We start from the raw sequence: 12,610 nt of genomic DNA, 5'->3' as shown, positions 1-12,610 counted from the left end.
ACAAGCTCCACTGTTCCACAGGGCGACGTATAGGCGAATACAAGTTGTTGAGGCCTTTTAGGAAGCGCTTACACTCCGGGTGGGAAAACACAGAGGAGCCATCCCAACCTTTGTGCTTTGCTGAAATGGCCGCCAGATGTAGTTTAATAGAGACATTTGCCAGGCCCTTTAGCTTTAGCGAAGTTAGGTACATCAGGACCTCACACGGAGAAGCACGCAAGGGTTTGATCCCTTTACCTCTCATATAAGCTTGATAGCGCTTCCATTTACAAGCGTAATTGCGCCTTGTTTATTCACGTCTACTATTTAATAAGAAATCTTTCAAAACTTGATTCTCCAGGCAGTCATCTTCAACGCCTGGACCTCTGGATGTAACACTCTTCCTTGTTCTCTTTGCAACAGGTCTGCTCTTTGAGGGAATCTGTGGAAATTGCCCCCCGACAACTGCAGCAGTGGGGCAAACCATGGCTGGCGTGGCCACCAGGGAGTCAGAAGGATGCAATTTGTTCCGTCCCTCATCACCCGCGCCACTGTGCGACCCAACAGAGGTAGCAGTGGAAACAGATACAGTAGTCCCACATTCCAGGTGTGTTGAAACGCATCTCCTAGGGAGCCCTGGCCTATGCCCGTACGAGAGCAGTAGTTGACACACTTTTTGTTGGCAAGAGTTGCAAACAAGTCTATCGAGGGGACACCCCAGTCCCTGAACACTTCTCTGAGGTATATAGTCTTTATCTCCCACTCGTGCCTTTGGCCATAGTCGGTGATCCTGCTGAGGCTGTCGGCCAAGCAATTGTCTACCCCCTTTATGTGGATTGCCGTCGGATAGACTGAGTGTTGAATGGACCAATTCCAAATCCTTTGGGCTAGTAGACACAATGTCAAGGAGACTGTCCCCCCCTGGTGATTGAGATAAGCAATGGCCTTCGTATTGTCCAGTTGCAGCTGCACCGCCTCTCCTGTGACCAATGACTGGAACGCCTTGAGGGCTAGGTACACCGCCATCAGCTCTAAGTAGATGATGTGCTGTTGAGTTTGTGGTTGCGTCCAAGTTCCCTGGATGCAGTGGCCTAAACAATGCGCTCCCCATCCTATAAGGGACGCATCCGTAGTCACCTGACATGTGGGAACTCGTGTCGCGAACGCCACACCTTGAACTAGATTGCGCTCCTCCCTCCACCAGTGTAAACTCTTTAACACCACCGGTGACATGTTCAAGCGCATGTACTAACTGTCCACATTGGGGAGAAAATTGCTGAGAAACCATAGTTGTAGTGTGCGCATGTGTAAGCGTGCATGTTGAACAGTTGTTGTACATGAAGCCATTAGCCCCAGCAGCCTTTGAATCTGTACAGCTGGTTGCTGTGGGGTTTGCAAAAATTGCTAGACGAGCAATTGTATCTGGCAAATGCGCTCCAAGGGCAAAAATGCTCTCTGCAACTCCAAATCCAGTACTGCTCCGATGAAGTTTACCCGAGTCATCGGTTCGAGATTCAATTTCTTCCAATTGATGCTGATTCCAAGGTCCTCCAACAGGTGCACTACCTGTCGTATTTGTTTTTTTAAGAGTTCCTTGTTTTGATTGATTAAGAGCCAATTGTCTAAATACGGATAAACCATCATCCCTTGAGTCCTTAGGTAGGCTACTACAGCTGCCATCACCTTCATAAATACTCTGGGTGCTGTCAACAGACCGAACGGGAGCACCATGTACTGAAATATCTGACTTTCCACTGTAAACCTGAGGTACTTGTGGTGGTTCTCCTGAATGCCGATATGGAAGTAGGCATCCTTTAAATCTGGTGTAGCTGCCCATGTCCCGCGCACCAACAGGGGAAGGAGAGACTGCAGGGTGATCATTCTGAATTTTCTGGTCACAATGTAACAGTTAAGAACTCTTAAGTCCATTATAGCTCGGATCCCGCTAGGGGTGTGCATGGTCTGGAGTCCCCCCCGGTCCGGCACAGGGGGACTGTTACTTTAGGGGGGGGTAGTACTTACCCCCCCCCCCCGCCGCCGCTCTTCCTCCTCCGGCGCTGGTCCTTTGAAAAATCTTCTTGGGGGGGCAGAGTTCCTCCCTGCCGCTCCTGCCCCCGTCATTGTTCCTAAAGGGTTAAAGAGACGAGCGCTAGTGGCACGCATGCACCCTGCGCGGCGCGCGCTCGTCTCTGATGCTGCTGCGCACGCGCCGCAGCGTCAAAGACAAGCGAGCGCACCACACAGGGCGCATGCACGCCGCTAGCGCTCAGCTCTTTAACCCTTTAGGAACAACAACGGGGGCAGGGGCGGCAGGGAGGAACTCTGCCGCCCCAAGGAGATTTTTCAAAGGACCAGCGCCGGAGGGGGAAGAGCGGTGGGGGGGGGAGTACTACCACCACCCCCTTAAAGCTACATGCCCCCGCCCTCCCGAACATCCGGACCTCCGAACCTGTCCGGCGGTCTTTTAAATTGTGCCCGGACCAAACCGTGCACACTCCTAGATCCCGCCATCTCTTTTCGGTATCTGGAAGTAACGGGAATAAAACCCCGTCAGTCTGTTCGCCTACTGCACAGGTGTTATTGCTTGCTTCTCCAACAACACCTTGACCTCCTCCTGAAGTATTTCTGTGGCCGGCATGTATGTCAGCCCTGAAAATGGAGGCTTGGTCCCGATGGAGTGCTTGAAGTTGAGTCCAGTAGCTCACGTAGCCCCCCATCCTGCAATGTTAAACCTGGCGTCCTCAGAGTCGAAGGGGATTGAAAGGGAGTGCGTGCTGGAGACAGCAGCTGTGGGATCCTTCTTCCCGTGGCCACAATCGGTGTCGATGTCGATCCTGAGGGTCCGCTGAAAATCTGTTCAGGCAGAGTCAGCATTGACGGCGGGATTGAGTATGCTTGTAGTTTCGTCGCCGCCAACATCAACGTCAAGACCATTTTTTATGTTGATGCTGAAAAGGGGGTCTGAATCTCCAACGCTGTCGATGTCGATGCCAACCCTTGGGTCTGAACCGTCAACGTCGAAGTCTGTATGGTTGATGTCGAGGGCGGTTTTCCAGCCGTCGACGCCGTAGCCAGTGTCGAGGTCGTGGCAGACTCGTCCGAGACACTGGGGAAGGGGTACGATACGCTCTTAACTCCTGTGCATCCAAGCCCTTAGCCCCTTCTTTCAAATGACGATCTCGATCCTTGTGCTTTCCTTTCTTTGAAACCTCCTTGGGTTTCTTGAAAACAGCCTCCACAGTCTCTTTAGCACTTGGTAATGCGGTTTTAGACTGCTGTCATGCAGTTCCGCTGTTACCCGGTTCCGGGGAGCTCGATGTCGATCGAGTGCCCGACATCGAAGGGGAGTCCGGCGAAGCACTCGGTCGAGGCATCGGCGGGCGGAGAGCCTCGTCATACAAAGCTGCCCGAAGGCGCAATGCTCTATTTTGCCTAGTTTGCTTCGAGAAAGAACAGCAAACTCTACAAGTTGCAGTATTATGTTCTTCTCCTAGGCACAGCAAACAAGCGTTGTGGTGGTCCGTTGACGGCAGTTTGGCTCGGCATTTAATAAACCTTTTGAAGGTTTTCTTCACCTCCATTGCTGAAAATTCTTTCACCAAACCAGATGGTCTGTAAGAGTAAGCACCGTCCGAATTCCGTTCCGAGTCACAAGAAGAAGGCAAATGATCTTTCTTCAAGCCTGTCCGTTCAGAGTAAATAAATGCCAAATTCCGTTCCAAGGCCAAACCAATAAAGCATATAATCTGTCAAATAGCTAGTCCGTTCAGAGTAACGCATAAACAATTCCTATCCAAGTTTCAAGCCAATAGTTTCTAATTTGAGGAGCAACAGCTACGAGGTGTGATTGCTTTGGCGGTCAAAGAGAAACTGGAAAGGAGGCGCCCCAACCGCTAACCTTAACAGACATGACACAGCACGTGCAGGCGGGTGGGGCGTCGAGAGGAGCTAATCAATCAGCCCGCGAGGTCCCTGTGCAGGTGCAGAACCCATTCCTTATGGTTACAATGGATCACAATCCAGATTAAGTGATTTCATTGATGAGAGGCGTTATTTTTGTGGGTGAGAGGGGCAGGAAAGAGAGGAGGGAAATGATGAAATGATGGATGAGTGGGAGACATTGGAGAGAAGTGGAGCAAAGAGAGATATGGAGAAGAGAAAGGGAGGCAGAACAGCAGAGTAAAGAGAGACAGAGAGAGGTGGAGGTGAGAGAGAAGTGTGTTCTACACAGTGCATAATGTGTTGTGGGGGAAACTTGGGAGATGTGTGTTTGGGGCTGTAATGGGTGCTTTCACTGCTGCGTTTCCACTGTGTGCTGCTTGTGGGGTTCAGAAACTTTCCAGAGGCTCAATCTGCTCATTCCACTTGGTGACTTGTAAGATATTCCCCTCAGGGGATGGAGCCGCTCTGGGAAGAGCAGAAGGTTTCAAGTTCCCTCCCTGGCTTCTCCAAGATAGGGCTGAGAGTGACTCCTGCCTGCAACCTTGGAGAAGCCACTGCCAGTCTGTGTAGACAATACTGAGGTAGACAGACCAATGGTCTGACTCAGTATATGGCAGCTCCCTATGTTCCTATGACTTGCTGATTCCTGGTGACCCTTGTGGACTCCTGGTGATTTAAAGTGCATTTCAGTTATTATTTTTTATCCCCCCCCCACCCATTTTCAGGGGGTCAATCTACTCATTTCTCCGGGTAACTATTGCTGATTTTTGGTTACCCCTGGTGATCCTTAGGGAGTTTGGGTGATTTTTGGCATTTTTTGAGCATTTCCCCTTGATTTTTAGGAGTTTTCGCGGTGCCCCAAACCCTGTTTCCCATTGGTTTCTATGCCTCACCAACTGCAAATCTGCCAACCGCTGAGTTTTGCCAGAACATAACCCTCGCAGTTGGTGAGGGATGACTGTAGTTCCCCCTGCTTGAAATTTATCTATCTGTTTATTTAACATATTTGTATATCGCCCAAAACGCAAGTCTCTGTGCAGTTTACAACAATAAAAACGAATAAAAGGTTAAAACTATCAAAAACACCACAATTAAAACAGTATGTAATTAATTATCTAATTAATTAACTCTGTTTCTATACATAGATATGAAATGAATCGACCGATATACTAAGCTGTTTTTCATAAATTTCCCTGGGCTTCCTACTTCTGGAATCTTAGTGTGCTGCAATTTTATGCAGTCCCATTTAACAACTTTTATTTCTTGTACCTGCCCAGAACTGGAGCATATGATCTATCACCAGGGCCAGCCCGGGTGTCCCCCACTGCCCTCATCACCTGCTCGCCTTCCTGGCCACAGCCTCCATTGCAGTTCAATACTGTGGAGGGAGCATGCACTTGCCCTCCTCGCCATCACCGCTACCTGCCACTTTTGCGGCAGGCTGAAGACCATGGCTGAGGTGGCAGCAAGGAGGGAGGGTGTGCAGGTGGGTGATGGGGAACAGCTGCCCCTTGCCCTCCTTGCTGCATAAGTTCTCCACCTGCCGCTTTTGCAGCAAGCAGAGGCAGTTGTGAGCAGAGTGGACGAGCGGGTGTTCCCCATCATCTACCTGCCTGCCCTCCTCCTTGCAAAAGCATGGGCTGCGGGGAGGGGGTGTAGGGCAACAGGAAGTGTCCACTAGCACACCAATGTGCACCCACCACAAGCCCCTCCCAACGTGAGTGAAGGGTGTAGGCGGCCTTGGAGTCTCATGTGTCCCAGGCTGTTGCTTCCCTGCCCGCTTTGCACCCTAAACGGACACATAGTTCACTTTTTTTTTTTAACAGTTACTGCTTTCCTCAGACATAGACTGTTTTTAAAAGTCACTGTTTTTATGTTTTATCTTATGCCAGTCAAAGACCAAAATAAAGACAGTTTGCTAATGGGCGAGCTGGCCCTGTCTATCACAGCCTGGCCCATCTTAGGCCTAATTTTCACCAACAGTAGATCTCCTTTTCTGGACTGTGCCACTGTTGCATAGGTGACAGGTGTCTCCCTACTTTCCAGTATATTATGAATCATAAACTGGGCCAGTCTAAGATAGTTAACAGTTTATCAAGTGCTGAAATCATGCACATTTCAATATCAAATCTGAATAAATTGTAGGATTATTGCTTACAAGAAATGTTAAAAATAATGATTAATATGGAGATAAATGACAGTCTTAAATTAATCATTAAAGGGAAAGCTACGATTCAATTTAGTTTCTCATTTTAATCTTAACAACAGTTGGTTAATAGTGAAAAGACTATATTAGCACTTCTAAGCTTGAACACAACAAAAGTGTCTTGTGCTACCCAAGATATTGGGCTGTATCTTAAATAGTGCAAGGGTAACTGGATTTGGTGCTTTCAAAAGTGATTTCTGTTGCCCCCTCCTTCCTACCGCAGCTCCCCGCATCCCCCACATTGCTCTTTAGGTGGTCAGGAGTCTTCTGAGGTGTATGGTTTGAGGGGAAACACCCCCCCACCCCCAGACCTGACATGGTTTGTCAAAGCTCAAGTACAGTCTTCTCCCCAAGAAGCCAGTTTTCTATGAGTATGGAAGAGCACCCTCACATACAGTCTAAACGAGTACAACATATAGATGTACCACTTCATCTGTTTGCACTTGAAGAAACTGACATTTTCTTGATGCACAGAGGACCATTACATTTCACTTTGAGAAACCCAGATTTAACTACTTAAAAATGTGCAAAAATGGCATGAAATATCCATTTACCTTATTTGGATTTGATCCGGTGCCTCCAATGGGATTTAACAGGTCTTCCAATCCATGAGGTACAGGCCACAGATTCAGAGCCATTTTGCCAGAAACAAGAGTGTCTGTGTAATCAAACATGTTAATATTCCCCCACGCCAATGGGCAGTGCTCCTTAAAAAGAGCAAATAATCACTGTTTAGTCTCATCTATTTAGTAACCACATTACAAGCTCAGATTTTAAAGGAATAATAAAAAGGAGCGTAAACACACTTTTTTGACAACGTGCATATGGGATCATAAAGCACATTTTAAAAACACTATTAGTAGTTTAGCATCAAAACAGTGTGAACCTGAAGAATAATTTCAAAACAGCTACCCCCCCTACTTTTCAAGTATTTGTTATATATCTAATGACAACAGCTTTACCTCCTTTGCACCTTTTCTGCCTTTGACAGAGCAGATAGAAAGGCAAAGTCGGGCAGCACGTGGAAGATCAAGAATGTACATCTCATACTGCAACCATTCATTCCATCTGCAAGTGAGATAAAAGAGGATTACACAAAAAAATTAGTGAAAGTGAATTTGATCCTAACTGCTTTAATTTGTTCAAATTAAAATAGATCAATAGGGGTTATCATAGAGCAAATACAAGTAAGTGAACAGTACATTCTTTAACATTTTAAAATCCAGAATATACTTCGTACTAGCGGATACCAGCAACATCTGATAAAAGTGATGTTACTGTCCCACCTCTTACAATTAGACTGTCAGCTACTGAACATGTGTGGTTTGCTTTGTCAAAGAGGTGAAAAAACAAACCAATTAACAGATTTATTCTCATTGTTTTGGTGCTCATCTTTACCTGGGATTGGAGCAAGGGACTCTCTGAGTATTCACATTATCACATAATGGCTCTCCTCCATGGTAGATACCAGTTCTGACATAGATCTGAAAATATTATGTTTTAAAAACATACCTATAAATAAGTTATAAGTTTCAATTTTACAAGAGCGCAGAATGAAATTTATCTTAAGTGTACAATGAAGACTGCTATGAGGTTATTCAATTATTTTGACCAGAATATCCAAACACAAAAAGAAAAAAATATTCACTGAAAGAAAGAAAAATCTCAAAACTGGCAACAGCAAGTTCAGAGCAAGAAATGTTGCTTATATATTTTAATCCAACAGGAAAACAAAAATAAAAGAGTTCCATTTATATTTGCAATCCAAGGTTTAAGAGTAACAAAAATGTATAAATTATGGAATATTCCAAAGTTCTTGGACAAGGTCACCCCAGTAAAAAAGAAGGGAGGGCACCAATATAAGGCTGAAGAGAGAGACAATCCTAAAGGTGCAGTGGAGATTATATATTGATCCAACATGTTTCAAGTTGAGAGGAGAGCTGGTCTAATGGTAGCAAGCATGACTTGCCCCCTTAGCTAAGCAGGGTCCACCCTGGCTGCATTATGAATGAGAGACTAGAAGTGTGAGCACTGTAAGATATTCCCCTCAGGGGATGAAGCCGCTCTGGGAAGAGCAGAAGGTTTCAAGTTCCTTCCCTGGCTTCTCCACTATAGGGCTGAGACAGATTCCTGTCTGCAACCTTGGAGAAGCCGCTGCCAGTCTGTGAAGACAATACTGAGCTAGATAGACCAATGGTCTGACTCAGGATATGGCATCTTCCTATGTTCCTAAGTTTCATAACTTTTTACTTACTACTTACTTATTCAGAGGAATCCATTCAGAGGATAACTAGAACAGTCATATATTATCTTGGAGTAACCTTGGGAGCATTCAGAAATTCATGTCTGTGCTTAAATCACACCAGTTCACTTCTGGGCTAAATTCAAAGTGCTGTTTTTAACCTTTAAAGCCATAAACAGCTTGGGACGAGGTTACCTGTGAGAGCGCCTTGTCCCATGCGTCCAGAATCGGACCTTAAGATCTTCTTTGGAGACCCTACCCCGAGTAACCCTGCCAAATGAGGTGGTGGTTGCTACTAGGGAGAGGGAATTTTTGGGGGGTGACACCCCATCTATGAAATAGCCTCCCTGGTGAGGCTCACCTTGTGTTGTCATTTTATTCTTTTAGCTGTCAGGTGAAGACCTTTCTGTTCACTCAGGCTTTTAAAATTTTATTTTTTTAAAAGATACTTAGTCCTATATATTGTATTTTCTGTTGTAATTTGATTTGTGTTATGTGTTTTAATTGGATGTTTTTAATTGTGTTGTTGTGAGCTACCCAGAAAACAATTTACTATGGGGTGGCTAACAATTATTATTATTATTATTATTATTATTATCTAGACACATAAGAGTGTTTATACCTTGTCAATGTCTCGAATATTTACATTTACATAGGTAGCACAGAGAATCCTTATCCGGAGATGACTGTTAATAGCCCAGAGGGATTTGGCAGAAGCTTCTCCATTCATGTATGGTGTAGCTGTAGAGATACGCCTAGAATAAGATGGCATTGTGAAGGTATCCAGTGGCAGCTGGGCATAAAGACTTTCCTTGGCCATCAGCATCAGGTTGGGCATTCGCCCAAGCATGATACAACTCCGGATGTACTGTAAAGATAGGCGAACAATTATTGTATTCGATTTTGCTCTATGTAGCACAAATATTACAAGGTAGCAATGTCAACATTTTCTTACTCAGGACCAATTGGGCACCATAATGTTTTATGGAAGCTAGCATGCAAGAGTTGCATTACTGGCAAGTTATTCCACTAGCTGACATTGATGATGTATTCCATTCAAGGGCCAAAGGAGTCTTCTTGTACTGCTACATAGCTGTTAGAACTAACATAATCCAGAATCAGGCTACGCGTGGCTTCAGCCTTAACATGGAACCCATGATTCACACAATCTCTCTTAGCCTGGGGGAGCCCAATAGGTCATGACCTATTTACTTCAGGGAATTGGAGATCTCAAACTCACTCCTTGGGTTCAGATCTCAGGTTTCATGAAGCAAGATTATGATAAGCAGGGATTGGTGGGTTCAGATGTTGTAACCAACCTCAGCATATCCTAATTACAAAAGAAGTAGGAGCTCACATAGGGATGGCGTGCAGAGGAAGAGCATATGCTCCTAGGGTAGAGGGACATTGCACAAACCTCGGGTTCCACTTTAAGTCTGAATCCACTATATGTATAGTGAACAGCAGTGTAGTTATGTCCCTTGTCTTTTCTGTCTGAAGAAAAGAGAAAGGCCAAGAACAGGGGCTAGGGGAGAAGATGCACAATTTTTGCTAGTGAAAGCTATTCAGGTATTTATGCATTATAATACATCACCTCAAAATGAGCTGGTTTTAGAAAGGCTATGAGCATACATTAGACCAATCCTATCATATAATCTGGATCATCCAATTAAAGTAGAAAGCAACTATAAACTCATGAGGACTCAGTTGCTAGAAGACAGCTACCCAAGTATAAAAGGTGCTCTGTTTGTCAGTTAGTTCCATGTCCTGCATAAAGCTCATTCTAAGGAACAGAGATTTCCTGCTTGTCTCTGTAGAAACATACACAGGACTAGTCTACAAGTCTCCTGGTTCCACAAGGCCTATTTTCAACTAAGAGTGCATGGGACGAAAGCCTTAATATTCTAACAAATAGAGCTTACCTCTCTTAGTTAGGTGGCCTAGTGACTGTATCTGAAACAAGATACTAAAAGGACACGCCTCTGAGGCCTGCACAAAGGCAGCAGAACGCTGTATGATCTCAACACTGGCACAAGCGAATCTCTACTTCCACTTCATGCAGGATGGCTCTGTTCAACTATACCCCGCATGCCTCATACATGTTGCTGAAAAACAACAGGTTACTCACCTGTAACTTTGGTTCTTCTTTCTAGTGGTCATCTGTACTTCTACACAAATGGGCTATGCGCCTGCGCAGAGACCTCGTCAGAATCTAACAAGCTCAATTCTCCTGCTTTGGGCGGGAACCCCGGCCACAGCTGCTATATGTGGCTGCACCACTCCTCATCCCCTCGGTCACAGAGTCCAGCTTCAGTGAACCCCGTGGGGAGGACGGGAGGATATGTAGAAATACAGATGACCACTAGAACCACTAAAGTTAAAGGTGAGTAACCTGTTGGTTTTTGACATGGTCTCTGTCTTCTACACAAATGGGCGCATAACAAGCTAGCACCTAAGAAAGAGGGAAGAACAGAAGCAAATATAATCTGCCAGAATTTTTTATTTCAAGTACATCAACTCTTGCCAAATACAGCATCATTCTGTGCTCTGGTATCAATTGCATAATGACGGATAAAGGAATGGGGTGAAGCCCAAGTAGCTGCCCGACATATAGCGTCCAATGGGACTGTCCGATCAAAGGCCACAGAGGCTGCCATGGACCGAACAGAGTGTGCCTTAACTGTTGCAGGCAACTGCTTATGAGCCAACTGATAACAAAGTTCAATTGTGGAAACTATCCACCTAGACATGGATTGGGCCGAGACTTGGAGACCTTTACATGCCCCATCATACAGAACAAACAAGGAAGGAGATTTTCTCCATGCAGCAGACCTCTGAATGTAGAAGGACAATGCCTTTTGAATGTCTAAATGGTGTAACCTCTTTTCCACATTTGATGAATGATTTGGAAAGAACACAGGCAAAGTGAGCGGGGACGAACGGTGAAACACAGACACCACTTTGGATAGGAACTTGACATCTGTCCTGAGTACAACCTTGTCCTTATGGAACTGAAGGTACGGTTGGTCAGTCCTCAGGGCCCTTAGCTCACTCACCCTTCCTGGCAGAGGTAATGGCCAACAAAAAGGCAACCTTCCAGGTCAGGAAACAGGGATCAATTGAAGCCAAAGGCTCAAATGGCGGCCTTAGTAGACCAGCCAAGACTACTGAGAGGTCCCAAGCTGGTGACATAACTGGATCATCTGGGAACATGTGTGTTAAATCTTTCAGAAAACTTTTAACCACCAGATCTTTAAACCATGAAGCCTGGTCAGAGGCAGAATTATCGCATATGCCACACAACAATGCCAAAGGTCCAGAGACAGAAACAGAAGGCTCCATGATGATGTGCCGCCCTGTCAATTGATGTAGGCTTTCGCCATTGTATTATCAGTTTATATGGTCATTGCGTAACCCCCGATCATGGCTAAGAAGCCTTTGAGAGCGTTGAAAATGGCCCAAAGCTCCAAATAATTGGTGTGCCAAGTCTTCTCTTTGAGGGACCAGTGTCCACTCAGACGAAGCCCGTCCAGGTGTGCCCCCCAACCGAACTCTGATGTGTCTGTCGTGACCACCTACCGGGCTCGAGGGCTTGAAAGGGAGTACCGACACTCAAATGCCAAAACTCTGTCCACCACTCCGCCATTGCCTGCACCCATCAAGGGTGTGCTCTAGATGGCGTGTGCTCTAGATGGCCTGGATCCTGAAGGGGATCGAACATTTCCAAAAACCATCTCTGAATAACATGCATTCAAAGACGCGTCTGAGGTAACATGTATGTACTTAATGACATGTGACCAAACAGGCGCTGTATGGAACAAAGTCTGTGGGCCATCGGCTAGAAAAATGGCCGCTAGTCTCTGGAGAGAAACTATGCAACCCATTGCGAGGAAGACCTTTTCCAAGGTCATGTTGAAAATCAGTCCAATGAACTGAATTCAATGGGTGGTTTCCAACTGAGATTTTCTGAAGTTTATTTGGAAACCCAGCTCCTGCAGGGTATCTATCACGATCCTGAGAACATCCAGAACCGCACGCCTGGTGCTCGCCACAATGAGCCAATCGTCTAGCTACGGCAGCACCTGCAAACCTTGCTCCTGCAGAAATGCCACCACCGGGGCCAGACATTTTGTAAAGACCCTCGGTGAGGTTGTGAGGCCAAATGGCAAGGCCTTGATAGAGGATCCCCCAGATCTGAAACCGCAGGAAGCATCAATGCTGAGGGTGTATCGAAACATGAT

General features: G+C 45.9%; 1 protein-coding gene across 7 annotated transcripts in view; it reads right to left on the bottom strand.

Annotated features, from left to right (window-relative positions):
- PIK3CA (phosphatidylinositol-4,5-bisphosphate 3-kinase catalytic subunit alpha) overlaps positions 1-12,610 on the bottom strand; it is an 85,850-nt gene that overhangs the window by 33,366 nt on the left and 39,874 nt on the right. For all 7 annotated transcript variants that reach the window (XM_053311322.1, XM_053311324.1, XM_053311319.1 and 4 more), the window contains 4 exons: positions 8,992-9,237; positions 7,526-7,611; positions 7,090-7,195; positions 6,682-6,834 (listed from right to left, as the gene is read on the bottom strand). In XM_053311322.1, the coding sequence (XP_053167297.1) occupies positions 6,682-6,834; positions 7,090-7,195; positions 7,526-7,611; positions 8,992-9,237 (591 nt within the window). The remainder of the gene's footprint in view (positions 1-6,681; positions 6,835-7,089; positions 7,196-7,525; positions 7,612-8,991; positions 9,238-12,610) is intronic.

This window comes from Hemicordylus capensis, chromosome 3, assembly GCF_027244095.1.
Source record: "Hemicordylus capensis ecotype Gifberg chromosome 3, rHemCap1.1.pri, whole genome shotgun sequence".
Classification (NCBI taxonomy): Eukaryota; Metazoa; Chordata; class Lepidosauria; order Squamata; family Cordylidae; genus Hemicordylus; species Hemicordylus capensis.
The sequence above is the reverse complement of the archived record's forward strand: the minus strand, read 5'-3'. Positions and strand labels throughout refer to the sequence as shown.